Source organism: Phyllobates terribilis, unplaced genomic scaffold, assembly GCF_046119375.1.
Source record: "Phyllobates terribilis strain yellow unplaced genomic scaffold, ASM4611937v1 Scaffold_2__4_contigs__length_985480577, whole genome shotgun sequence".
Lineage (NCBI taxonomy): Eukaryota > Metazoa > Chordata > Amphibia > Anura > Dendrobatidae > Phyllobates > Phyllobates terribilis.
The window spans coordinates 933,691,513-933,715,597 of NW_027362762.1; the positions used below are offsets into that span (position 1 = coordinate 933,691,513).

The 24,085-nt window shown below is 44.6% G+C and overlaps 2 protein-coding genes across 4 annotated transcripts in view; both read left to right on the forward strand.

Moving 5' to 3' along the window:
- MRPS6 (mitochondrial ribosomal protein S6) overlaps positions 1-24,085 on the forward strand; it is a 172,829-nt gene that overhangs the window by 130,034 nt on the left and 18,710 nt on the right. The window contains exons 1-2 of one of the 3 annotated variants that reach the window (XM_073668369.1): positions 330-462; positions 18,947-19,025. In XM_073668369.1, the coding sequence (XP_073524470.1) occupies positions 18,960-19,025 (66 nt within the window). In that variant the 5' untranslated portion in view covers positions 330-462; positions 18,947-18,959. Of the gene's footprint in view, positions 1-327; positions 463-18,946; positions 19,026-24,085 lie in introns of those variants that run through there. The other 2 variants (XM_073668370.1, XM_073668371.1) reach the window with 2 other exon arrangements.
- SLC5A3 (solute carrier family 5 member 3) lies at positions 324-12,110 on the forward strand. Its single transcript, XM_073668368.1, has 2 exons — positions 324-462; positions 8,693-12,110. The coding sequence occupies exon 2, from the start codon at positions 8,945-8,947 to the stop codon at positions 11,084-11,086; it is 2,142 nt and encodes a 713-aa protein (XP_073524469.1). The 5' UTR covers positions 324-462; positions 8,693-8,944; the 3' UTR covers positions 11,087-12,110.

Genomic DNA, 24,085 nt, shown 5'->3' on the forward strand with positions numbered 1-24,085 from the left:
TATATAGGGCAGTACAGTACATTATATATATATAGGGGCAGCACTGTGTATTATACATATAGGGCAGTACCGTACATTATATATATATGCAGCACTGTGTATTATACATATAGGGCAGTACAGTACATTACATATATGGGGGCTGCACTGTCTGTACATTATAGCATTGTATACTTGTACTATCACACAGAATACATATACACGGTATGTGGCAGCAGTCGATCGCACGGTGGGTGTGAGCCGCTGGCAGGGGGCGGTTCGGGGGGCTGGGGTTGGGGCGGGTCTCTGGGCTCCGGGCGGGGGAGGAGCCGGTGGTCTCTGTGTCCTTCGTGTCTCCCGGGAGCCCGTACTCTGTGTCGGCGCTGGTCTTCCTCCTCTCCGCTCACAGACTCCGCGGCTCCGTCTTCAGCAGCTCTCATGCCCCGATACGAGATGGCGCTGATCCTGAAGGCCATGCAGCGGGTGAGTGCGGCGCTTCCTTCTCTCCACAGGACAACGTGCTCAGCGCTGATTGGCGGCTCCTTGCGCCCGCGACCGCGTGTAAGTACCGGGGCCCCGGAGAGCTCGGGGGCAGGGGGCTCCGTGTACGGGCGGCGGGGATGTGGCCCCTGTGCTGTGCCTGGAGCTGGGCTGCCGTAATGCCCTTCACACTGCCGCCATTCATTCATTGTAGTACGGAGAGTGTCAGTGCCGCCCCTTACTCAGTATCGTGTCACTCCATATACAGTGTCATACACAGGGCCAGCGCTCCTCTATGCCCCATACACAGTATGGTGTCACTCCATACACAGTGTCAGTGCTCCTCTATGCCCCGTACGCAGTATCGTATTACTCCATATACAGTGCCAGCGCTCCTCTATGCCCCATACACAGTATCTTGTCACCCCATACACAGTGCCAGGGCTCCTCCATGCCCCGTACGCAGTATCGTATCACTCTATATACAGTGCCAGCGCTCCTCTATGCCCCATACACAGTATCTTGTCACCCCATACACAGTATCGTATCAGTGCTGCCCCTTACTCAGTATTGTGTCACTCCATATACAGTGTCGTACACAGGGCCAGCGCTCCACTATGCCCCATACACAGTATGGTGTCACTCCATACACAGTGTCATACACAGTGCCAGTGCTCCTCTATGCCCCGCACACAGTATCGTGTCACTCCATATACAGTACCAGCGCTCCTCTATGCCCCGTACGCAGTATCGTGTCACTCCATATACAGTGCCAGCGCTCCTCTATGCCCCGTACGCAGTATCGTATCACTCCATATACAGTGCTAGCGCTCCTCTATTCCCCTCTATGCCGCATACACAGTATCGTCTCACTCCATACACAGTGTCATAAAGTGCCAGCGCTCCTCTATGCCCCATGCACAGTATTGTGTCACTCCATACACAGTGTCAGTACTCTTCTATGCCCCATACACAGTGCCAGCGCCCCTCTATGCCGCATACACAGTATCGTCTCACTCCATACACAGTGTCATACAGTGTCAGCGCTCCTCTATTCTCCCATAGACAGTATCGTGTCACTCCATACACAGTGCCAGGGCTCCTCTATGCCCCATACACAGTATCGTGTCACTCCATACACCGTGCCAGGGCTCCTCTATGCCCCATACACAGTATCGTGTCACTCCATACACCGTGCCAGGGCTCCTCTATGCCCCATACACAGTATCGTGTCACTCCATACACCGTGCCAGGGCTCCTCTATGCCCCATACACAGTATCGTGTCACTCCATACACCGTGCCAGGGCTCCTCTATGCCCCATACACAGTATCGTGTCACTCCATACACAGTGCCAGCGCTCCTCTATGCCCCATACACAGTATCGTGTCACTCCATACACAGTGCCAGGGCTCCTCTATGCCCCATACACAGTATCGTGTCACTCCATACACAGTGCCAGGGCTCCTCTATGCCCCATACACAGTATCGTGTCACTCCATACACAGTGCCAGGGCTCCTCTATGCCCCATACACAGTATCGTGTCACTCCATACACAGTGCCAGGACTCCTCTATGCCCCATACAGAGTATCGATACACCGTGCCAGGGCTCCTCTGTGCCCCATACACAGTATTGTCACTCCATACACAGTGCCAGCGCCCCTCTCTGCTCCATACACAGTGCCAGCGCATCTCTATGCCCCATACACAGTATCGTGTCACTCCATAAACAGTGCCAGCGCTCCTCTATGCCCCATACACAGTATCGTGTCACTCCATACACCGTGCCAGGGCTCCTCTATGCCCCATACACAGTATTGTGTCACTCCATACACAGTGCCAGCGCTCCTCTATGCCCCATACACAGTATCGTGTCACTCCATACACTGTGCCAGCGCTCCTCTATGCCCCATACACAGTATCGTGTCACTCCATACACAGTGCCAGGGCTCCTCTATGCCCCATACACAGTATCGTGTCACTCCATACACAGTGCCTGGGCTCCTCTATGCCCCATACACAGTATCGTGTCACTCCATACACAGTGCCTGGGCTCCTCTATGCCCATACACAGTATCGTGTCACTCCATACACAGTGCCATGGCTCCTCTGTGCCCCATACACAGTATTGTCACTCCATACACAGTGCCAGCGCCCCTCTCTGCTCCATACACAGTGCCAGCGCATCTCTACGCCCCATACACAGTATCGTGTCACTCCATACACAGTGCCAGGGCTCCTCTGTGCCCCATACACAGTATCGTGTCACTCCATACACAGTGCCTGGGTTCCTCTATGCCCCATACACAGTATCGTGTCACTCCATACACAGTGCCTGGGCTCCTCTATGCCCCATACACAGTATCGTGTCACTCCATACACAGTGCCTGGGCTCCTCTATGCCCCATACACAGTATCGTGTCACTCCATACACAGTGCCTGGGCTCCTCTATGCCCCATACACAGTATCGTGTCACTCCATACACAGTGCCTGGGCTCCTCTATGCCCCATACACAGTATCGTGTCACTCCATACACAGTGCCAGGGCTCCTCTGTGCCCCATACACAGTATTGTCACTCCATACACAGTGCCAGCGCCCCTCTCTGCTCCATACACAGTGCCAGCGCATCTCTATGCCCCATACACAGTATCGTGTCACTCCATAAACAGTGCCAGCGCTCCTCTATGCCCCATACACAGTATCGTGTCACTCCATACACAGTGCCAGCGCTCCTCTATGCCCCATACACAGTATCGTGTCACTCCATACACAGTGCCAGCGCTCCTCTATGCCCCATACACAGTATCGTGTCACTCCATACACAGTGCCAGCGCTCCTCTATGCCCCATACACAGTGCCAGCGCTCCTCTATGCCCCATACACAGTATTGTCACTCCATACACAGTGTCATATACAGTGCCAGCGCTCCTCTATGCCCCATACACAGTATCGTATCACTCCATATACAGTGCCAGCGCTGCTCTATGCCCCATACACAGTGCCAGCGCTCCTATATGACCCATACACAGTATCGTGTCACTCCATATACAGTGTCATACACAGGGCTCCTCTGTGCCCCGTACACAGTGCCAGGGCTCCTCTGTGCCCCGTACACAGTGCCAGGGCTCCTCTGTGCCCCGTACACAGTGCCAGGGCTCCTCTGTGCCCCGTACACAGTGCCAGGGCTCCTCTGTGCCCCGTACACAGTGCCAGGGCTCCTCTGTGCCCCGTACACAGTGCCAGGGCTCCTCTGTGCCCCGTACACAGTATCGTATAACTCCATGTACAGTGCTATACAGTGCCAGGGCTCCTCTGTGCCCCATACACAGTGCCAGCACTCCTCTATACAGAATGCAATGCAGACTCAGGGCTACTTTTTCCTCTAGGTCTGGTGTACACACAGTACTACTTCTTATTCTCTGCACCCATTACTGGGGGTGGGTGCGGCGTATACACAGTACTACTTCTTATTATTCTCTGTAGCCATTACTGGGGGTGGGTGCGGCGTATACACAGTACTACCTCTTATTATTCTCTGTAGCCATTACTGGGGGGGTGCGGTGTATACACAGTACTACTTCTTATTATTCTCTGTAGCCATTACTGGGGGGGGGGTGCGGTGTATACACAGTACTACTTCTTATTATTCTCTGTAGCCATTACTGGGGGGGGGGGTGCGGTGTATACACAGTACTACTTCTTATTATTCTCTGTAGCCATTACTGGGGGGGGGGTGCGGTGTATACACAGTACTACTTCTTATTATTCTCTGTAGCCATTACTGGGGGGTGCGGTGTATACACAGTACTACTTCTTATTATTCTCTGTAGCCATTACTGGGGGGGGTGCGGTGTATACACAGTACTACTTCTTATTATTCTCTGTAGCCATCACTGGGGGGGGTGCGGTGTATACACAGTACTACTTCTTATTCTCTGTAGCCATTACTGGTGGGGGGTGCGGTGTATACACAGTACTTCTTATTATTCTCTGTAGCCATTACTGGGGGGGGGGGGTGCGGTGTATACACAGTACTACTTCTTATTATTCTCTGTAGCCATTACTGGGGGGTGCGGTGTATACACAGTACTACTTCTTATTCTCTGTAGCCATTACTGGGGGGTGTGTGTGGTGTATACACAGTACTACTTCTTATTCTCTGTAGCCATTACTGGGGGGGGGTGTGGTGTATACACAGTACTACTTCTTATTATTCTCTGTAGCCATTACTGGGGGGGGGTGTGGTGTATACACAGTACTACTTCTTATTATTCTCTGTAGCCATTACTGGGGGGGGAAGTGTATACACAGTACTACTTCTTATTATTCTCTGTAGCCATTACTGGGGGGGGGTGCGGTGTATACACAGTACTACTTCTTATTATTCTCTGTAGCCATTACTGGGGGGGGGGGTGCGGTGTATACACAGTACTACTTCTTATTATTCTCTGTAGCCATTACTGGGGGGTGTTGCGGTGTATACACAGTACTACTTCTTATTATTCTCTGTAGCCATTACTGGGGGGTGTTGCGGTGTATACACAGTACTACTTCTTATTATTCTCTGTAGCCATTACTGGGGGGTGTTGCGGTGTATACACAGTACTACTTCTTATTATTCTCTGTAGCCATTACTGGGGGGGGGTGCGGTGTATACACAGTACTACTTCTTATTATTCTCTGTAGCCATTACTGGGGGGGGGTGCGGTGTATACACAGTACTACTTCTTATTATTCTCTGTAGCCATTACTGGGGGGGGGGTGCGGTGTATACACAGTACTACTTCTTATTATTCTCTGTAGCCATTACTGGGGGGTGTTGCGGTGTATACACAGTACTACTTCTTATTATTCTCTGTAGCCATTACTGGGGGGGGGTGCGGTGTATACACAGTACTACTTCTTATTATTCTCTGTAGCCATTACTGGGGGGGGGGTGCGGTGTATACACAGTACTACTTCTTATTATTCTCTGTAGCCATTACTGGGGGGGGGTGCGGTGTATACACAGTACTACTTCTTATTATTCTCTGTAGCCATTACTGGGGGGTGTTGCGGTGTATACACAGTACTACTTCTTATTATTCTCTGTAGCCATTACTGGGGGGTGTTGCGGTGTATACACAGTACTACTTCTTATTATTCTCTGTAGCCATTACTGGGGGGGGGTGCGGTGTATACACAGTACTACTTCTTATTATTCTCTGTAGCCATTACTGGGGGGGGGGTGCGGTGTATACACAGTACTACTTCTTATTATTCTCTGTAGCCATTACTGGGGGGGGGTGCGGTGTATACACAGTACTACTTCTTATTATTCTCTGTAGCCATTACTGGGGGGGGGTGCGGTGTATACACAGTACTACTTCTTATTATTCTCTGTAGCCATTACTGGGGGGGGGTGCGGTGTATACACAGTACTACTTCTTATTATTCTCTGTAGCCATTACTGGGGGGGGTGCGGTGTATACACAGTACTACTTCTTATTATTCTCTGTAGCCATTACTGGGGGGGGTGCGGTGTATACACAGTACTACTTCTTATTATTCTCTGTAGCCATTACTGGGGGGGGGTGCGGTGTACACACAGTACTACTTCTTATTATTCTCTGTAGCCATTACTGGGGGGGGGTGCGGTGTATACACAGTACTACTTCTTATTATTCTCTGTAGCCATTACTGGGGGGGGGGGTGCGGTGTATACACAGTACTACTTCTTATTATTCTCTGTAGCCATTACTGGGGGGGGGGGGTGCGGTGTATACACAGTACTACTTCTTATTATTCTCTGTAGCCATTACTGGGGGGGGGTGCGGTGTATACACAGTACTACTCATACAGGCAGCATTGTGATGGACTTACTGGTTGTTACACGTTTGTATAAAACTTTTTAACTACTTGACACAAAGAACAATGGAAAAGAAACATTTCACCGTTAGAAGTCGTCTGATCTGCGACCCTAAGGTTATCAATTTACCTAAAAAAAAATGTTTCTGTGACCATCAGAAGCCCTCCTCAGTTCCCCCGATGACCAGTCTCTGGGGCTCCGGCGGCACCATGTGAAGCTCCGTTCTGGCAGGTCCCTTTTAATAAGATCTTGGCTTGAGTTCCTGCAATCATTTTCCCTGCAGGGGCAGCTCCTAATCCTTGTTTTATGTTTTTTTTTTTAATAAAGCCAAGAAAAGAGGTTTTACATGGTAAGTGCAGCTTATGTGGCTTTAAAAAAAAAAAGTCTATATTGTAGGCTTTAAGTTATGAGCGCAGATCACGACTCGGGAGCTTTATGCGCAGCTGAATTTTTAGCTAAAACGATTGACTGCTTCTTATGAGGAGCGGAGCTGCGCTGATTATCCTGCGTTTACTCATTGGGGCCAGAGAGAGGCGTTGTAACGAGCCCCTCTTGTTCCGTTCCTGGACAGCCCATTGATTAAAATAGGCTTTGTGCAATACTTCATTTGCCCTATGCTGGCGCTGCAGGGAAGTTGAACACTTTAAAGAGGTTGTTCGGTTAATCACATCATTGCCTATCCGTTGGATACGTGATAACTTGTTGGCACCCACATTGATCACAGATCCGACCTGCTGCAGCAACTTGTAAGGGGGACAAAACTTCCCCGATCTACCGACTGGTGCGGGTCACAGCAGTGCGACAACCACCTATCTGGTGGACAGGTGATAACTTATTTTAACCAGTCAACTCCTTTATCACCTATCCACCAGATAGATCCTAACTTGCTGATCGGATGTTGTACTGCTGTGACCTTCACCAATTGGTAAGTCGGGGAAGTTTTGTCCCCCTTATAAGATGCCGGATCTGGCAATAAATGCTGATCCCAGCATTCGGACCTCCACCGATCAACAAGTTATCACGTATCCTGCGGATAGACGATGGCATGTTTTAACCAGACAATCCCTTTAAGGCCGCCCATTCACATTAGACTAAAGTCCTCCAAACCCACCGATATCTGCTGATTATTGATTTATTTCTAGAGCTTTTATGAGTATTGAGTTTGGCCGTCTTCTCTTCTTCTGGTTGTTAGCTCTGATGGGCGAGGTCCTCTCTTGCCTTATTGTTGGCGACTGTTTTTAGACCACTCTTTTCAGGCCAGGCAATAAAATATTGCATAGATGATGATCAAAAACAACCCAAAAAGCTAAGCTACCTATACACCTAGGAACAAAGTCTACTTAACGCGTCAAATTTGGTGAGCCCGATTGGTAATCTTATATGTATGGTGGCTTCTAACTCTTGTATTATGCAGGATGTTGAATTTCACCGATTTGCCCCTTCATTTTCACGGGAGATAGACGACTGCTAGAGTAGAAACCGAGCATGCATATGTTTGGGAATAAAGGCCTCCAAACACATTTATTGGCCCAACCCGCCGATATTGACGGGTTCGGCCAACAGTCTAACGTGTATGGCGGTCTCTGGACAGTTATCATTGGGGAGATGTTGATCAGGCATGTTTGATTTCAGCCTTTGTTCTCCTGACGGTAAGCCAAACATGTCTTTCGATGGAAGCGGTTTTTGGAGGCCCTCATCTGATGGCCACAGATTACTGACCTGACCCTGATTTGCCAACTCTATAGGACCAACCCTAGTCCTAGCGCAAACTTCCCATGCTCATTGGCCTCCTGGCTACTGAAACTTTCCCTGATTATAGTTTATTTTATCTTTATTGGACTTAATTTTGCAGTATGTCATGTCTTCTGCTCCCCTCCGCTAAGGAAAATTGATTTATTTTTTTTTAATTCTGATGTGAACGACCCCTAAACTTCTTGAAAAAGCTGCCTTTTCTGTTAGTCATTCACCTAACGACTGGCAAGAGTAATTCCGGCTATAAGTGTTGACGATGTGACGTAGACATGTTGTATTTTGGCCGTAGGTGTCGAAACCCTTGTACTTGTTTCGCTGCTTCCCATCTTGCTTTCTAGTTTTTCCATAGATTGTGAAATACAATACATATTTTTAGATTGTCGCGAGCGTCCGGGAAAGTGTTTGTATGTCATGTGTTAAGCTCCCATGCCCATCCCCTTCTGTAATTTCCCCTGTCCGTCAATGTACCTTGTAGAGCTGTAACATTATATTAACCCTCCTGGGAATTTTCAGAAGCTTTGTTGTAAATTAATTTTTTTTTTTTTTTTTTTTTAATTCAAGTGTCATTGTCTTTACAATGACTACCTTTTCTAATTGTGTCTTTGTCTTCTGTTTTTGCTGCCTTGCAGGGTTCCTTGCTATAGGTCCTCCTTCCATGGTTAAATTGCCGATGGCTTTGGAAATTTTTTTAAAAAGTGCATGCAAAGCATCGAATATTGCAAGAGCTGGCGCCAAGAAAGCAAACCAAAGGACAAAGACTTGATTATTTTTTTGCACTGTTTTGACTTGAGGCCCCTGTTTTGTTTTTTTTTTAAAGGATTTTATTAAAAAAAAAAAAAATTACTTGGACGTATCCTCCCCACCTATCCCATCATCTAATCATGAGGGCTTCACTGGAAGCGGCTGATATCGCCATAGTGGCGTTGTATTTTGTACTGGTGTTATGTTTTGGATTTTTTGCCATGTGGAAATCGAACAGGAGTACAGTAAGTGGATACTTCCTGGCGGGTCGTTCTATGACCTGGGCAGCTGTCGGTGCCTCCCTTTTTGTAAGCAATATTGGTAGCGAACATTTCATTGGACTTTCCGGATCCGGAGCTGCGAGTGGATTCGCAGTAGGCGCATGGGAACTAAATGCCTTGTTACTGTTGCAGCTCCTTGGATGGGTCTTTATTCCAGTCTATATACGTTCTGGAGTATACACCATGCCGGAGTATTTATCGAAACGTTATGGAGGACATCGAATCCAAGTGTACTTTGCAGTTCTGTCCTTGATTTTGTACATTTTCACCAAATTGTCCGTAGACTTGTATTCAGGGGCATTGTTCATCCAAGAATCCCTCGGTTGGAACCTATACTTGTCAGTCATCCTACTCATTGGGATGACTGCACTCCTCACGGTCACCGGCGGTCTGGTCGCAGTGATTTATACGGACACCCTCCAGGCTTTTCTCATGATCATCGGAGCACTGACTTTGACCATTATAAGTTTTGTGGAAATCGGTGGATTTGAAGAAGTTAAAAGGAGATATATGTTGGCAACACCCAATATCACTTCCATATTGCTAACCCACAACTTTACCAATACGAACTCATGCCATGTCTCGCCAAAACCCGATTCTCTTAAAATGCTTCGAGAACCTACAGATGAAGATATCCCTTGGCCTGGTTTTCTTCTGGGTCAGACTCCTGCTTCGGTGTGGTATTGGTGTGCCGACCAAGTCATCGTCCAGAGAGTTTTGGCAGCCAAAAATATTTCTCACGCCAAAGGATCGACGCTTATGGCGGGCTTTTTAAAAATTTTACCAATGTTCTTAATCGTAATTCCAGGGATGATATCCAGAATTATGTTTGTGGATGATATTGCTTGCATCAACCCCGAGCACTGCATGGAAGTCTGTGGCAGCCGAGCTGGGTGCTCCAATATTGCCTATCCACGATTAGTCATGAAAGTTCTTCCAGTGGGTTTACGTGGCTTAATGATGGCGGTTATGATTGCAGCCCTCATGAGTGATTTAGACTCCATATTTAACAGTGCAAGCACCCTTTTTACTCTTGACATCTACAAATTTATCCGGAAAAGTGCAACATCTCGAGAGCTTATGCTGGTTGGGAGGGTGTTTGTAGCTTTCATGGTGGTCATCAGTATTGCTTGGGTACCAATCATTGTGGAAATGCAAGGGGGCCAAATGTACCTTTACATTCAAGAAGTGGCAGACTACCTAACTCCTCCGGTGGCGGCTTTGTTCCTGCTTGGGGTATTCTGGAAGCGGTGCAACGAACAAGGGGCATTTTACGGCGGCGTAGTAGGTTTCATACTCGGAGTCACTCGTCTTATATTGGCCTTTGTTTATCGAGCCCCAGAGTGCAACTTACCGGACAATCGGCCCGGTTTCATCAAAAACATCCACTATATGTACATCGCAACTGCTCTCTTTTGGATCACCGCCATAATCGCCGTCGTAGTCAGCCTTTTGACGCCACCTCCAAAGAAAGAACAAATCAGGACCACTACTTTCTGGGCGCTAAAAAACAAATCCGTAAAAGAAAAAGTGCACACTGAGGATTCCTACAAAGATCATGAGAAAAACGCTACGCCTACAGAAATCCTAAAACAAGCGCTTCCTAATGGGAAGTCCGAGGACCATATTAAAAGTATCCAAACCGAGGATGTCAACCTTCTAATGACTTACAAAGATGACCCAAATCCGATAAGTTCCCTAAGCGTCTCGGAAGCCGAGACTCCCGTGGATTGTTACTCTAACGGACAAGCGTCTCTCATGGGACAGCTGCCCCCGGAGCTGAATAATGAGGACAGAAGCAAATGCTCAAAGTTTTGTGACTGGTTCTGTGGGTATAAAAGCTCCACTGCCAATAAAAGAACCATAAAGGACGAGGTGGATGATGAAACTGTCTGCTTAAAAATGTTGGAGGAGAACCCGATTGTCACGCGAGTTCTCAACACTGGACTGGTTTGTGTCTGCTCCGTAGGGGTGTTTATGTTCATTTACTTCTCATTGTAAATGTGAATTGTACCTTCTTCAGGGCGAAGCGAACAATCGACAACTGTTGCCTTTGGGATGAAGTATGGGGGCTGCTCCGTGTTTCAATCCGATGTTTACTCTGAATAAAAGGCCTTTTTACCAGATCATAAGTGACCAAACTGAGCTATTGTACATGCAAATTCCCTTTAAAGGGGTATCTGAGCCTAAAAGATTTATCACCTATCTACTGGTCTTGACATGTTCTTGACCATGGAGGTCCCATCGGTCGGACCCTTTTTGTTGGATAAAGTGTGTTGATCACTAGATGATCGGTGTAGATTAGATCCCTCCGATCAAACATTTTATTACTTAGACATTGGACAACAATTCTAATCGGCACTCAAAGTTCTTGGTGCTCGTGTCTGGGGTTGGCATCCCATTTCAAATGGCTTAAAAAGACCGGCACTCACTTGTAAGTTTGCAGAATTTGTAGATTTTTATTCCATGTTCTTAAAAAAAACAAACAATCGTAACGCGTTTCGGCTTGAACACAAGACTTTGTCAAACCATCCATGTGAAAAAGGCTTGCGTTTCAAGCCGAAATGTGTTGTGAATTTTGAAGAACATGGAATAAAAGTCTACAAATTTTGCAAACTTACAAGTGAGTGCTGGTCTTCTTATGCTATTACTTATCCAATGGTTGATGATTCATATTTTAAGTTCAGATACCCCCCCCCCCCCCTCTTGGTCCTACGCTTATTTTTACCAAATATGTAACTTATTAAACTGAGGAACTTTTACCGGTGAGGAGATGGGGATAAGTAGTAGACTTCTGTACTTGATGCAAGGAGGGATTCGGCACACCAAATTTCAGACTTGCAACTCTACATACCTGTATATATTTATATTTTTAATGTAAATTACCCTGACTCTGCCTTAGACTTTTAATCGTAACGTTTCGTTCTGAGAGTAATGGTCTTGTCTCACTGTGTAAATGAGTGCTTAATAATTTCTTTTGGTTTTGTCTTTAATATTTATTTTAATTACACTTTTATAAAATACAGATTTGTGCTTCTTTGCGATTTATTTAGCTATTTTTGTACAACTTTTAGGCTGTATTTGGGGGGGGGGGGGGTGAGAGGTAGTGTTATAGTTACTATTTTGGTATTGTTTTTCTTTTAGGCCTTTTTTGAGTATTTAAGAGAACCAAACCTTTTTTATTATGCTTTTTCATAACAGTCTTTACGGGCTGATAATAATCGTCCCGATATTTGATAATCATGGCGGTGATCAGCCAACTAACTAGCAAAACACTCATTTGTCTACTGATTTGCATTCTTTATGGAGGCCTGAAAACACACGTCTCCTTGTAAACGGGCAGCAATATGCAAAACACTATGGGGATTGAGCAGACTTGTTACTGATCCGTCATCCTCGTACTGTTCATGTGGCCAGTGTGAAAGGACCTTTTAAAGAGGTATTCCCATCTCAAAAATGTATGTAGTAGGCGTAATAATAATGTTTGCTAATACCTTGCATTAGAAAGTATAGTTTTTAAGATTCGCTATGTTGCTTACCCCATGTGCAGGGCATTGTAGTAGCTTATGTATCCATGGTTACGACCACTAACAGTAAACTAACTCACTATGAGCTACTGCAATGCCCTGCACATGGGGTAAGTGACATAGCGATTCTTAAACTATACTACATTTCTAATTGGAAGTATTTGCTAATGTTTATTATACCTACTACATATTGGGATAGGATCTTTGAGATGGGAATATCCTTTAAACAAACACTTGTGATGTCGTCAGACGCTTCACGAGCTCCAGTGCTAGACTATATGAAGCTACAATGTAGGATCTTGGGGTTTCTTCTATTTTGGACGAAAGGAACCTTCCAAGATGAGCAAAAAAAAAATATCCTTCTTTCCCCAGAAATGGCCAACAGTTCATGCTTTGTATTCCACTTTAGATCTGTTCACTTGGAATGCTTGGCTGCAGTACCAGACACGGCCTATACCCTAATGTGGCGCCGTTTCCAGATGACTCGGAATACCTGCTACTGCTCTGTCTGCATACAAGCCAAACCAAATTGTACTTCTTTATTTATGCCCAACCCTCTCAGCAAGCCCCTTTACTTGTTCTCACCGGACAACCCCCTTTATCTACTAACTGCGGGATTGGTGATCGGTGGGTGTCACAAATTTTATTCCTGATGGGACAGGGGGTAAATATTATCCCCGTTACAAAATGGCACACAGGTCAGACACCCGACTGCCGCATAATCGTCTCTATTGGGCTGCTGGAATAAGCCGATCACCACATTCGGCAGCCCCATAGCGAATGAATGGTGCAACGGTTGCTGCAGTCCAACAGGGATATAAGTGCCACTTTCTACCGACTGGTGAGGACCCCAACCGATCAGTAAGTTATCACCCAACTTGTTTTCACCCCTTTAACTATTAATAGGTAACGGGTATTAAACCATGTTTCTTCAAAGCTATGGGCTTACTAGACGTCTTATTTTTGCTCGTTTTACTCCGAGGGTCAGCGTCTCTTTAAAACATGAATTTCTTCCTCCTCAAACTAGACTATATCAAGACTTTAGACATAAACCGGAGGCGTTGTGTGACCCGTCAAGGCTCGAGTCATCTCCTCTGGGGCATCTGTAGATGCATTTGCGATCGAAATTGACGGAAGTACAATAATTGCTATTGAGACAAAAGTTTTTTGTTTTTTTTTGTACTTCTAGGATCAAATGTAGAAAAAGGTTTTACTAAAACAAATGTGTGAATTCTGCAGATGGAGAGAAAGCCGAAAATGCGACTTTTAAAAAGGGGTTTTAAATGATAAAAAAAATAATAATAATCCCTAGTGTGCCTCAAGGTGGGGCGGCGTTAAAGTCTGAAGTTCGGGTGACGCAATTACAGTTTTTAGAGTTTGGGTTTGTCCTTGCTGGCTTTGATGTCTAATACAAGGCACAGTGTGGGACATTTTATTTTAGGCATAGGGGAGGGGCATAGCACAGGGATTCAAGAATGAGCTGCCATGCTCCGCCTTCTTGGCAATTGAGCTTGACATAACTGGGGGGGGGGGGGGGAGTAAAAAAGCTGAAACATAAAGTTTACTGGAAAGTTGAATAACTTTAGTAACTAAGCCTTTCACAATTTTTATTTAGTTTTTGAATCCTCATGGTTGGAAGCTGTTTGGTGAGAGACAACAGATTGCTCAATAAACCTCCTGTGTTTCATGCTACTCATGAGACTGGAGCACTCATTTCCTGCCTGAGAGCGCACCGTTGGTGAAACAAGTATTTAAAGAGGATTGGTTTTAGTTTTTTTTTCCTTTAAACTGTGCCCCTCTTCTGGTTGGTGCTCCTCCACTGAATCTGGAACAGTTTTTCTTTTTCTTCTGTGCCCCTCCATTCCAAAGTTATGTCCCCCGCTAATAAAGGTGCAAATTTTCCCTTCAACCTGCTGGCTGTTTGCTTCCCCCCCCCCCCCCCTCTTCCACTGACCAATCAAAACTAGGACACGCCCACAGAGAAGCTCTGTAGTACACGGCCGGTAGGTTGACAGGAAAATTTGCATGTTTATTACTAGGGGCATAACTTTGGAATGGAGAGGCACAGAAGAAAAAGAAAACTGTAACAGAATCAGTGGAGTGGCACCATTTTGAGGAGGCGCTTATTTTAAATTAAAAAAAAAATCCAATGAAAGGTCCCCTTTAAATACTTGATTTCTTTCACAGTTCACAGCTGATCGCTAAGGGGTCCAAGCATACATGGAGTGAGCAACAGGCTTTCTGTTGTATTTGTATGCCCCTCTGTGTGTGCATACGGTCACTACTGTGCCGCCACATGACAAATTAAGAATTACTCAGCTCACGTTGAAATCAATAAGCTCTCCAGGTAAAACAGACGTGCTGGGTTCTCCTAAACAAGAGACGCTCTTCACTCTCTCCCCTTTCTGGCCGATGATCCTGAATGAGGGTCACCTTTTACTAACTCACAACTTTCTTATAGGGTATATGGGTTTGGATGAACGTCTGTCAAGACGAGCTGTATCTTTCCATTGACCAACATGGATAATTGATATTTTTGTGAGGCGCTTTTGCAGCACTAAGCTGAGTGATGTGGAGCTATAAGTTTCCCTTGGTATTAGCTGATGATCCACTTTTATTGGTCATGTTCACTAGATCACTGCCAATGGCCATCTGCAAGCGTAGTCTTCCATGGTGCATGGAGTTAGCAGAGGGGTCTCCCTTGGCTTCTCTTTCCATAAAGTTATACACCCTATCAGTTTTTGGGTGTAAGGGGAACATTTGGGTTTGGAGACCCTTTGCACTTGCACACAGCCTTCGATAGACATTAGATGAAAGTTAGCTGAACCCAATCTCCCGACTCCTCACCCGACACATGATATCTGGGGAAGAAAGGATCAGCAGTTGAAATTTCTAAGTTCGATCATTTTGTTTTCAGGGGAGGTATGCCAGCGCCATAGGAGTCTGGCGGCAGCTTTCTCATCTCACCAATGTCAACGCTTGGAGGAGCACATTGCTCATGTATGGTGGAATCGAGGGAGATCTGTCTCCTTTTAGTCTATGCACTACCAGATTGTTAGGGATGAGTGACTTGGTGAATCTTTTCATTAAATATATAATCTTTCTGTAACTTTCTTTTCCCTTTATCAACATGTTCTAATATTAGAGAAGGTTTTACATCTAAATCCAAAAATTGGGAAAAATCTGATTAATTTGACATTGGAGAAAGAGACAATCCTGTCTTTAAAGGGGCACAGTCATCTGATTCATGCTGCCCTAAACACAGGCGACATAAGTCTGATGAAAAGCCGGATGAGGACTTGGTTTGTGCAAAGGGAGACACCTGCCAGCCGAGACGATGTTCTCGACTATTTTCTCGAAATGTTATCTCGGAAATGCCGGGGCAGCAGTCAAGCCATAAATATCTCTTCATCAATCATCGTTATTATTCAGATTTTTCTTGTAAAATATATGAAAAAAAATTCTATTCAATGCAATGTTGGTCATGGAATTTAAATATTGTGCTTCTATACCTACACGATAAAGAACCCGATGGAGTCTTTCATGTCTACACTCCACAGACTAGGGAATCTGCTTTTTTAGAGTTGACCCACCATGACCAATATTGCAAACTGCATCCTAGAGATTGTTGTTCTCCAATGCTAGACGGCCAGGTATGAATAGTCGGCAGCAAATAAGGGGTTCAATCCTAAATTCTAGACCTTCTACCATGTAATAGAGTATTGCCAGTTTGACTTAGTCGGTCCAAAACTGTTCATGCTGGGTCATCACAAAATGATCGATTGCCGAGTGGAATCACCAATATCGTACAAATCTCATCCACAAACCTTAGACACAAATTCACATGTTCATTTCTGTTCTGAATTTTCGCCACTAATTACAGCATCTAATTTACAGATTTAGCTGTGCAGTTTTGCCTCGGATTAGAAGCCAAATCCCCTGTGTGTGGCCCAACCCTTTACAGTTTCAGGGTTGACTTACTATTTCATTTGTTGCTATATGTAATCCAAAGAAGTCTCACATTTCCCTGGCTATATGGGGGCTAAAATAAAATGGGAATACAAGTAACAACACCTAGGAAGCGCTATAAAACGACAACCATAACAGTCTCGACTTCTTTTTAGTCCCTCGTTATGACTACAAGTTTGATTATTCTTTATTTTGGGTTACCGGCTAAACCTCATCCCATACGATCATCTCTACGCGTGTACCACATGTAGTATTTGGTGTCCCTCACTTTGGATATATTTGGCACAATTTACTCCAACAATATTTTCCTTTTTTTTTGAGTGTAGGTGGGTTTTTGGCAATTAAAGCACATGGAGATAGCCAAGTATTTAGGTTTGGACAGATGCATAATTAGTGATAAGCACAAGATCTATTTGAAACAGTATAATGCATATAATACTGTACTGCACCCATTTAGGCTGCCCCCCTACGAAAACTTTTCTCTTTTAACGCAAGTACCCATTAAATTGTGTTAGCAGGTCATTTGAAGAGGTTCGTGGAAAGACATGGCCGCCATACACATTAGACTATCAACAGCTGAACACACTATCAACAGGTTCAGCCGACAGTCTATCGTGTATGGGGGCCCTCGGCTATCATCAGCGGTCGGTTGGGTGGGAAGATATGGAATCAGTCATGGTCGATTTTTGGACTGTCGACCCTTTTGTTCTCGGTGCGATAAGCTGCCGGCAGAGATGTCTGGTAGCAGCTCTCTCATTGAGAACATCGGAGCGCTCAGCCGAGCGAGTGTTTGTGTATTGAGGAGTTGTAAGCAGTCAGCCAAGCCATATGCTGAATGATCGCCTGTCATATACTTTAGGTAGCTGTTGGCCGATGATGTGGCCGGCAGCTATCTTGATGATTCTCCCATACACGAGAACGCTCTCTACTGAGCGCTCCTGTTTTCTCTGAGAGGGCCTTTGTTGACTGCAGCTTAACTTCCGAGAACAAAAGGATCGGCAATCCCAAATCGGACGTGCTGGATCCTTGTCTACCATGACCTCATCTGTTGGGGGCCCCATACACATTAGTCTTAATGGGGGTCCTTAAACTACAATACAGCTTAGATTACAAAATGTATGCCACTTGTCAGAAGGGTTTGTCTTATTGTGTGTGTAGAGTTAATCTGGTGTTCTGGGATGTGCTACTACCTTCTCCGACATCCATAAGTATCTGATATGTAGGCCTGATTACTGTCTATGTTAAGAAACAAGGTCATGTCTGGTGCCGGCGGTTTCTTTTCATTTGGCTCTGAAAATGGAAATCCACTTGCTCTGTCATTTTCAGAACTACAGTATAAGTTTTCTGCTGAATGTATGCAGGAGCTGCCAAACGAAGCGGGGGATGGGAGTGGACAACCATTATTATCACATTTCTTTTTAATAAGTGGTTGTCACTTCTCTATCTCTTCAGTTGATGATCGTACACACCAAGAGTTTCAACACTATAGAATACCTCCAAACGATAGATGCTTCCCTGTGTAGACTGTGTTACTGGATCATTCATGGTCACACCTTTTGGTTTTTTAAAATGGAAAAATTTAGGATACCTGGTCATGAGTCCCTTTTTATAAACTCTCATACTCATTATATCCCATATTTTGCTTAGATATCAGTTGGTGGTATCTCCCAAACCAAAAAGCACCTTTTTGAAGACATTATTTTTGTGCCTTTCAAACTTGACTCTTCGTCTGTTCAAATTAGTTGTTTCCAAGTTTTGTTGTGCAGCTAACTTTTGAGGTCCTAGAAAAAAGATATTTACACCCTATTCCTTAATTACGAACACCCTCCCAATCAGTTCTTGAAAAAAAATTGAGGGTGAGGCTGTAATCCAAAATTTGGTCTTTTCCAGTTTCTCTAGGTTTTTACGGTTAGGTATACTTGACTATGCCAAAGGTTGGTGAGCCCCCTTACTCTAGATGGGTAAATCTTTTGATATAAAGCACAAAATATAATCAATATCTCCTGTACACAACAAGATTCTCATCCTGATTAGGCAAGAAAAACTCGACCATGCATAGTCTCACCTTCAACATCACACGACCTCAGGGCTAAAAGTCCTCCGCACTAAGAACCTAATCTCTGAGGGGTCAATAAGCTATCTGCTTGATGCCTAATTAAGCCTCTTAAGTTTGCTGTGTTTTTATAACCTCCTTTTGGTGGAAGGAGTCACACGCTTCTCAAACTTCGTCCACCAATTGTACGCCTCAAAGTATGAAACTTCTAGTGAAATATACGATGTATTCTTGATTTTTATTAATGTGGCCAGAGCTCTGGCCACCTTCTGATAATGTACAGTCTGTTTTTTGTTTTCCCGCTATACACAGAACCTGGTTCCTCATGGGAGGTCTTAGAATTTTCAGCAACCAATCAAAGAAGCAGTCATGGTCAGGGCTGTGGATTGAGGTATATACAAGAGCACTGTTTTACCAGAAACCTATAAAAATTTGTGATTTTCTTTTTTTTTTTCTCTTGGATATACAAATATTGCTTTGTGTGTATTTGGTTATTTTTTTTATTATCTATTTAATACGACGGAATTGTTAAAGATATTTTCAGTCAGTTTAAACTACGTGAACATTTTTTTTCTGAAACCGTTAACGAAACTATGAACAATTTGTATTCTTGATGTTCTTGCTGAGTAAAGAAAAAAAATTCTTGTTTCCCTAAGTGCCAAATTAAAGCCAACTTTTTATAGACTTTGTGACTTGCAATGTCATTACTACGTCTACTTTTTCTATTCATTACCTGGAACACAGTTTGATCATTCTGCCTGAGACTTAGGGAAAAAAAATCAGACCAAAAGCAAAACATTTTATGATAGAAGGCCCATTTAAATTTTGTGCAAAATTTGCAAAAAAACAGAACGGAGGAACAGTATACAAAGTAAGCCGCAATGGGTAGTCGACACTTGAGCACAGGAGCGTGAGTACCATCTGATTTTATTATAGTGATCAACGAAGGGCAGAAACTTAAGTGAAAAACTCGACTCGTCCTAGCACCCAGGGGTATGGAGATGCATCGAACAGCTAGTAAAAACCAGATAGCAAAGCTGTGTTTCGCCTTAACATTTAGCAGGGGTCCGGCCGGAACCAGTGGCGCAAAAACTGCCTCCCTAGGTCCATCCATTAAGGAGTTATGACATATCTTAGGTTTTTGTAGTTTCTAGCTGCTAAAGGACAGGGGAGGGGATTTAGATCCAGCCCAGGGGGCAGGAGGGGAGTGACACCAAGGGGTTAAATGCTCGTGTAAAGAATTGCCCAGTGTTTTTTTTGTTTGTTTTTTTTCCGGCGACGTTACGACTACATATCATGTGGGAAGAAGTTCAGGAACAGTGGGGTCCTGAAGCCTCCCATGTGACAGCCCCTCCCCCACAAGCCAGGCCTTCCATCTGACTGGTAACGGTCTTATATTCTGCATACTTTTGTACTACCACTATTTGTATTTGCATATCTGACCATTGTATGTGTATATATAGTGTGTTGTCTAGTGTGCCCTTAAGGCGATTAAATATATAATTTAACTTTGGGCTGCTCTTTTATCTCTATCCACGAATCCACACTTCCATTTCTCGGTTTAACTTTTCATGTTACAGGGGCGGGTTTCTGTCCTGATATAATCCCATTAACGGACCGAGCTTAAATGAGGAACTGGTCGTAGTCCTACCGGGTTGATGAGGTTCTGCTTCACTGGTGCTAGTGAAAGGGGCCTCTTAGCCTGCCTGGATTGTGGGCTAGTGTGGTGCCATGTCAACTACTGTGTGGGCCACTTCCTGACACTTCTTGTGCCTTCCTGAACCCGTGTGGACAGGGGGTGTCTGGTACAGTTTTACACAATCTGGCCTTACTTGTCCCCAGGGGATGCGTAAAGTCACATTAGTGAAAGTGGGGAGACCGCAGTACTTGATCCATCTGATGTAATGGTGACATCAGGCGGGGTGGCAAGGTGCGGATCCTTCACATCCATTATAACGATTAACTTATGGAGTTGTCTGGAAATGCATCGGGGGGAGACAATGCACTTACAGCTTCTCAGCCTCACAATAGTATTTCCTACCTGGTGGCACCACCCTCGGATTCCATACGGAGCCACAGTATAACATCCAATTTTTACGTATACTTTGCAATTCGGTAACATCGGAAACTGTAAATGGTCTAAACGACTAAAAGCTGTAAGAAAAAAAAAATGTATACGTATGACAAGTGAGAAAAAAATCGTCCCACTTTTCTGGATGAACGATGAACTATTTTTTTTTTTTATGCGGTCGTGTGAACCTAATCTTAGAGCGACCCTTACCCGATGTGATTTTTAAGGTCCTCTCCAAGAGGTTTGACACAGCATCTAAATTCTGTGCCGCAGTTGTGAACCGCAAATTTAATGTTACACTTCATTGTAATATATATGTAATATATGTAATATATATATTACAATGAAGTGTAACATTAAATTTGCGGTTCACAACTGCGGCACAGAATTTAGATGCTATAATGTATTTTAACCAGAGTTGTGACGCGTGAGCAGGACTGTAAATAGTGAGAAAACAAGCTTTAGATGGAAAAGGGATTTTTGCAAAGGTCAGTCTTTACCGCTGTAGGATTTTAAGAAATTTTCAGAACAAAACAACTTTGAACCTGAGTATTGCGTCCACTGCATTTGATTTGGGCTACAGACCAATGACTTCCAATTGGTGAAGACCAACGGCAATGGATTTTTCCCTTCATTGAAAGAAAAAAGGGATGAGGTGTATTGTAATTTTCCACCGTATTAAAAGGTTATCCAGGGCTAAATTATTATTTTTTTTATTATGAGCTAAAGAATTAATAGGCACATAGGTTCTACCTGGCGCCGGCTCAGAGCGATCATGGACTGCTCCTGCCGGCAATTTAGCTGCTCCACGTCACCAGAGCAGCTCTTCTTCCCCACGTCACCAGAGCAGCTCTTCTTCCCCACGTCACCAGAGCAGCTCTTCTTCCCCACGTCACCAGAGCAGCTCTTCTTCCCCACGTCACCAGAGCAGCTCTTCTTCCCCACGTCACCAGAGCAGCTCTTCTTCCCGGCTGCTCTGATAATGAAGGCGTGACTGGCGACATCATGCTGATTTGACAGCCGGCTCACAGCAGTTTGGGAGCCGTCATCTTGCTACATATCGGCATGACATCGGCAGAGACGCCCCCTCAACAGAGCAGAGCTGAAGAGAAGATGTGGCTCAGTTGACATGACACCAGCGGTCAGTGACTGCTCTGTGCCGGTAGAGAGGGAGGGCTGAGAAGATCATGTTTTTACCGTCTCCTCCTGGAAGAGCTCTCCTATGTGCAGAAGTCCTATCCTGTAAAAGTAGAGATATTCTAAAGAGCGGATGGATCATTTTCTCAAGAAGGAGGGCAGATATCTGCTGAGAGACTGGAAATGTTAGAAGTAGAAAAATCAACTCCACGAGAGAGGGTGAGGGAAATGGATCAGTCTATTGACACAGATCATTGTGAACTGTCTTTTTAATGTTGGCTTCGAAGTGTCCGAAAAGGAATTGAAGGACTTAAGTAGCTCAAATGTCACAGATGTCTCTACAAACCGGAGTCATCGAAGCCTATAAAGCCATTGGGACTCGATGAAACCTACAGCGATTCCGATTTTGTAATTATGAGACTTGAGTTCTCTGGCGCCTGGAAGGGGAAGAGAAATGTGTTCGTTGTTGGGCAATGAAAGAGCAGCCAGATTGTCCCCTTACACTAATGAACCCATTTTTACTTTTGGGCTTGGAGGTCTGGGTTCTGTATTTATTGTGACATCTGCATTTATCTTACCTGAAAATGGCAGGAAATATCCAACTTTCTTCATTCCTTCTATCCTCTCCTCGGCAGACAATGTGGTGATGCTGGGACTGGTCTGATATCAGTATTTATAAGGTCTGGTTCTAGGGGGGGTGTTCCTTTTTTTTTTGGGGCACGACGATAGTGCAATTGAGCCAATTTGCCTTAGATCGGGGGCATGTACTTTTTATAACTGGATGGGAGATATGTTCAAAAATGTTGTTTGATACAACACAATTTTTTTCTTTTTACCTTTTTGCCAACTTACGAGAAACCAAATTCCAAATTATCAGAATTAATGAAATGCTAAGTAATGTAAGAACAGAATAAAATGTTGGGAGGAATGTCTATTTCTTACACATTCCTCACATGTAATAAAGCTGTCAAACAGTTGCAAATCATGCACACGGGAGCGATTTTAACCTCCTCACCGAGCAGCTGTAAATACTCGGAGCTCGGCCCGAGCATACTTGGAGAGAACATACTCGCTCAACACTACTGAGGATCCGTCAGTGAGGTTTCTTGTGGTCTGTGGTCACAAATCAGCGATGAGCATAGAAGAAAAAAAAAAAAAAAGCAGCACGTCCATTGACTTCCATGACAGCTGTGTAATGCTTCATTTCCTGATGGTGAGAATTGCCTTCCACGTTAACTGTTGTAGAAGCAGCTGGTGGACGATCCCTCTAAGTCGGATTTATAATAACTGTAAACAGTTGCACATTTTATATTATGAGTTTTGGGAATTGCAGATGTTCTAGTTATACCATTTATTTGTTTTTTTTTAGCTTGTTATCAAGAGGCACACTTTATAGACTGTTTTTATGAGGAATTTTACACGAGAACGTTCCCATTAAACGGTTGAAGATGCTGCTCTACATATGTCCTTCCTAGAAGACGTATCGAGATGATGTTGGTAATGATCTGGTTGACGAGCGGCAACAGATGCAGAACGAAGAACTTGCTCCTACAGTTTTTTTTGTGCCATTTTCTTCCCTTATGACGAGGACTTCTCTTACATCAAAAGTTCGTTTTTTCCTATAAACCCAGAATTCCCTATTAAGATATCTAAGGATTGAGCCACATTTTAATACCTTCTGTTTTAATATAAATTAGAAAAGACGTCTGCCCATAACGAGCTCTGAGTGATTACAACACGTCGATCATCGTTCATTCAGTGGGAACCTTTTTTGGCCTCATTTTAGTGAGGCAACGAGAGGTAATTTTGTATATCCGTGTCAGTATTGGTCGTGTATTGATGGCGCCTCTTTACTTCTCCGTGCTCACTTTGTCCTGGTACGTCTTCCCAACTTAAGACCCCCATACACATTAGACTATTGCCATTCGAACCTGCCTTTATTGATGGGTGTAATGTGTATGGGGGACCAGTACAACGGATTGTCAGGTGAGAAGTTGATCCGACATGTCCAATTTCAGACTGCCGATCACTTTGTTCTAAAGAGAAGACGCCACCAGATATTTCTAGCATTGGCTCTCTCGTAGAGACCACAGGAGTGCTAGGCCGAGCAAGGGTTCCTCTGTATGGGACAGACGGCCGAGATGACTGCCGGCCGAATGATCAACCTAACAATCTCCTGGGAGCTATCGCCCAACAGGTCTTTTTGGCTTAATGGTCAGTGTCCTCTTGTCCTGTCCTCTCCC

Bases quoted from the DNA above. Each gene is read 5' to 3' on its own strand.
- SLC5A3 (XM_073668368.1), top strand. From the start codon at position 8,945: ATGAGGGCTTCACTGGAAGCGGCTGATATCGCCATAGTGGCGTTGTAT.